This window comes from Cajanus cajan, chromosome 3, assembly GCF_000230855.2.
Source record: "Cajanus cajan strain Asha chromosome 3, NIPB_CcT2T_4, whole genome shotgun sequence".
Taxonomy (NCBI): Eukaryota; Viridiplantae; Streptophyta; class Magnoliopsida; order Fabales; family Fabaceae; genus Cajanus; species Cajanus cajan.
Window position 1 is genome coordinate 69,996,655 of NC_138519.1, and position 3,519 is coordinate 70,000,173.

The 3,519-nt window shown below is 35.0% G+C and overlaps 1 protein-coding gene across 1 annotated transcript; it reads left to right on the forward strand.

Annotated features, from left to right (window-relative positions):
- Positions 1-1,220: 1,220 nt before the first annotated feature.
- Positions 1,221-3,057, forward strand: LOC109799188 (stress response protein). Its single transcript, XM_020359733.3, has 2 exons — positions 1,221-1,373; positions 2,252-3,057. The coding sequence occupies exon 2, from the start codon at positions 2,268-2,270 to the stop codon at positions 2,652-2,654; it is 387 nt and encodes a 128-aa protein (XP_020215322.1). The 5' UTR covers positions 1,221-1,373; positions 2,252-2,267; the 3' UTR covers positions 2,655-3,057.
- The last annotated feature ends 462 nt before the right edge of the window (positions 3,058-3,519 follow it).

Sequence of the window (3,519 nt, forward strand, 5' to 3'; positions counted from 1 at the left end):
GAGGAAATTCTACATCTTTGTTTGCTTCAGAAAACATGAAGCATGGTGTTGGTTTAGGTGTAGGAGGAGAAAACCTTTTCACCTCATTTGAACACCTTGGTGAGATCACGCTGAAGGAAGATCTGCTTTGTTGATTGGGTTGTCTGTTGAAAGAAGGCTTGTTTTGTGAATCTGACCTCTTGTTAGGTCGAGGTGGTGACTTACAGGGTGTATTCCACTCCTCATCGTCACTGTAGTCACTGTCTGATTCACTATCATCTTCTTCACTGGTGTCTCCTGAGTGCATCCAGCAATCGCACTCAGGATCGCACATTTCTGGGGCAACATCCCAGATGAAGTGACCGTTAATTTGGTCAGTATAGATTTCTCTCCCATCTGCATGTACCGCAAAGATGGGAATTCTTTTTTCCTTGACGAAGGGTTCTAACATCATTGTTTGAAAAATTGGACCTGAGGCTTTCTCAGGTTGTTGAAAGATTGTTCTGACTGTTCCGTCGACGGATCTTCTGAAAGTTGCTTGATCCGTTTGGATTGGCTTTCCATGGTGCTTATGGAGATTCTCATAATTTGTCACCCATTGTAATGGGATGAGCTCCTTCAGCTGTTCCCTGGAGATATTCCTAGGAACCTGGACGATCAATGGACTTAGAAGGGGGGCAGTGCTCTCAGAGATCTGAGCATCTTCAGGGACATATGAAAATTCAACTAGGTTTTCAATCTTTGGTGCTAGAGTTCTAGAGACATGGTTAGGTAGAGATAAAGAGGTATTTAGGAAGGCGGGTTGAGTTTCTGAGGTAGGATTTTCCATGGTAGTAAAGTCTCTCTTCTACTCACTCTATCCTCTAAAATAGTATTTTGGCTAAACAGGTAACAAATGTAGTATATTATAAGTAAGAATAGTTATCCATAAATGATGAAATTTTTATGTGTTTTTAGGTATTTATTTTCTTAAATATCATGACTTAAATTTTTTAATATTCATATAAATTTAAATTTTATACCAATTTTTTTTATCAAATTTATAAAAATATTTTTTAATTAATTTAATCTTATCTTGTAAATCCAGATCCTAATTATTAAAAAGTTAAAACAATAATTAGATTTTCTAGATCCCACATTTTTTTTATCAGAGGCATAGATGATAATTAATGTTAAAATTTTCTGTCGAATATTTAATATCAAATACCAAAGATTTGATTTTAAAAAAAATATTTTTGATGGGTGTTGTTTCTTTTACAATCCGGTTAAACAACTTTACCTATTTGATGTGTTTTGCACTTTTGCTGGGCACACAAGGGTTAGGGTTCCAAACCCGAAACGCACTTGCAAATTTTCTCATCTGCGCCTCCTTCACGCGTTGCTATCGTCCACAGGTAAAGTTTGTTACTCCCTTCTGAATGCATGAACCCTTCCTCCTTCCCGATTTCATATAAATATCCATTTTTATGCCTAATCTTGCTTCTGCAAATTTATATGTTAGTAGATATTAGTTTTTTTAAAAAAATAAAATAAAATTATTTGTTGTAGTGAAAATTAGCATCATCTTCCCTTCAGCTTCGGTTTTGATCCATTTACATTGCCTCTGATAGCAATGCAACTTGTAAGATTATACATTGACCCGTTCTAATTATATATATATTCGCTGAATTAACATGTAATTCTTGAAACATAAGTAGAAGAAAAATGATGGGAATATATATATTCCCAACTTCAGATGCCATAATTCTCCTTAAAACTTTGGTGCTCTGTTTGAATTGTATATGTGCTACAACAATGATTGTTAATGTTTAGGGCCTTCTTTTGTTACTCGTTGCTCTTCTGATTGTTACATTGGTTAGTTAAATTAAGGGCTTGGCTTGAGGTAGATTTGTGTCAAGTATTGAGTCAAAATGAGTAACGGGCTTACGACGATGAATGAGCTCTTGTTGGTTTTTGTTTTTTTTTTATTTTAATTTTCATCCTTTTAAATTTGATGTTGTAGATTCTAGTATAGGTTCTATACTTTTCCTTTTTTTATTGTAGGCCTTCAGATGACAGAAACTGTATTCATTCAGGACTCATCCTTTGCTCCTTTTTTATGAATATAAAAAATGAGAATCTAAATCTGAATTCTGAAATGAAAAAATGAAGGATCTAGCAACTGTGGTTTCAAATCTTGTGCCAGCTGGCCTGTAGTCTTCTTTTTGCAAGTGCTTTTCTTCATGTTTGTTGAATATTTCAGTTCTCACAAAAATTGTAACATGATATGCAGCTTTCTTTTAACTCCAATGACGAAGAAGAGTTTTAAAGCGACACCAAGCCAGTTGCAAGAGAATACTGTTACAGAAGAGGAGAAACCCTCTTCTACACCCAAAAAAGCAGGCAATGAAATTGATGAAATATTTGCTGGAAAAAAGAGGAAGAAGTCTGAAATGGAAAAGACTGGAAAACCTGGTGAAGTAACTAAGAAGACTTATAAAACAAAGAAGAAAAAGAAGAATGTGAAGAGGAAAACTGATGGGGCAGATGATGGTGAGTTTGCTGACCCACCTTCTCGACCAAGAAAGAAAACAGAGGATGGATTTTCCGTCTACACTGAAGAGGAGTTAGGTATTAATAATACAGATGCTGGAAATACTCCTCTCTGCCCATTTGATTGCTCTTGTTGCTTTTAATGCTAACTGTATACTGCTATGTGCACTCAACTTGTACCAGTGATTGGCAGTGTTTTGTTTGTCACTTACAGTCCTGGACTTGTAAGCTAGGGGCATGGCTTTTTCTTTTATATTTATAGTTGGGCCAAAAATGGCTTAAGTTATCATGTGCTAAACTTTTTAGATCTAGATATGATTCATTAGGTGATTTCAGTGGAATTTTTGCAGCAGTTATTCCTCCCCTGTAACACAATTGTTTATGCATAAAACTGGTGCCAGTAGGTTTGAGAAATTTGTTATAAAAGGGGGAGTGTACTGGCTGTAGAAATTTGTCTGTTATATATTTTTTAAATCTTGGTATTTTTCATGTTTAACCAGACCCAACTGATTTAATTTATGAGTTCTATATTTGTTTTCTTTTTAATTCTCTTCATACCACAAAATATTGGCCAACATCTTGCTTGAAACCTTGATAGTTGATAGAGTGAATTATACCTACACCTCTTGAGGTTTTGTGAGATTGCAGATAACCTTCCTGTTTTTTTAACATTTACAGCAACCTCCTTTATAGTGAGGCACACTGATATTTTTCAAATTATTAAGGGATTATTGTAATGTCTGAGAAATGTTGGTACAATATTTTTCAGATAATTAAGGAGGTTAGTGTAGGGGGTAGAAAAAGGAGGGAATTATCTGCAATCTTGTAAAACTTAGACTGACAGTGTAATTTACTCTGGTTAATATATCATTGTATTTAACCGCGTAAGTTGAACAGGAATGATTGTTTGCTCGAATGGTTGGTTTGGTTTTACTTTTACCATTCCAAAACACAAGTATTCCGGATCCTCTCCATTTGGGAGATAAATGGAGATATCCAGTTTCTGCA

Coding starts and splice junctions, on each gene's coding strand:
- LOC109799188 (XM_020359733.3), top strand. CDS start 2,268: ATGACGAAGAAGAGTTTTAAAGCGACACCAAGCCAGTTGCAAGAGAAT.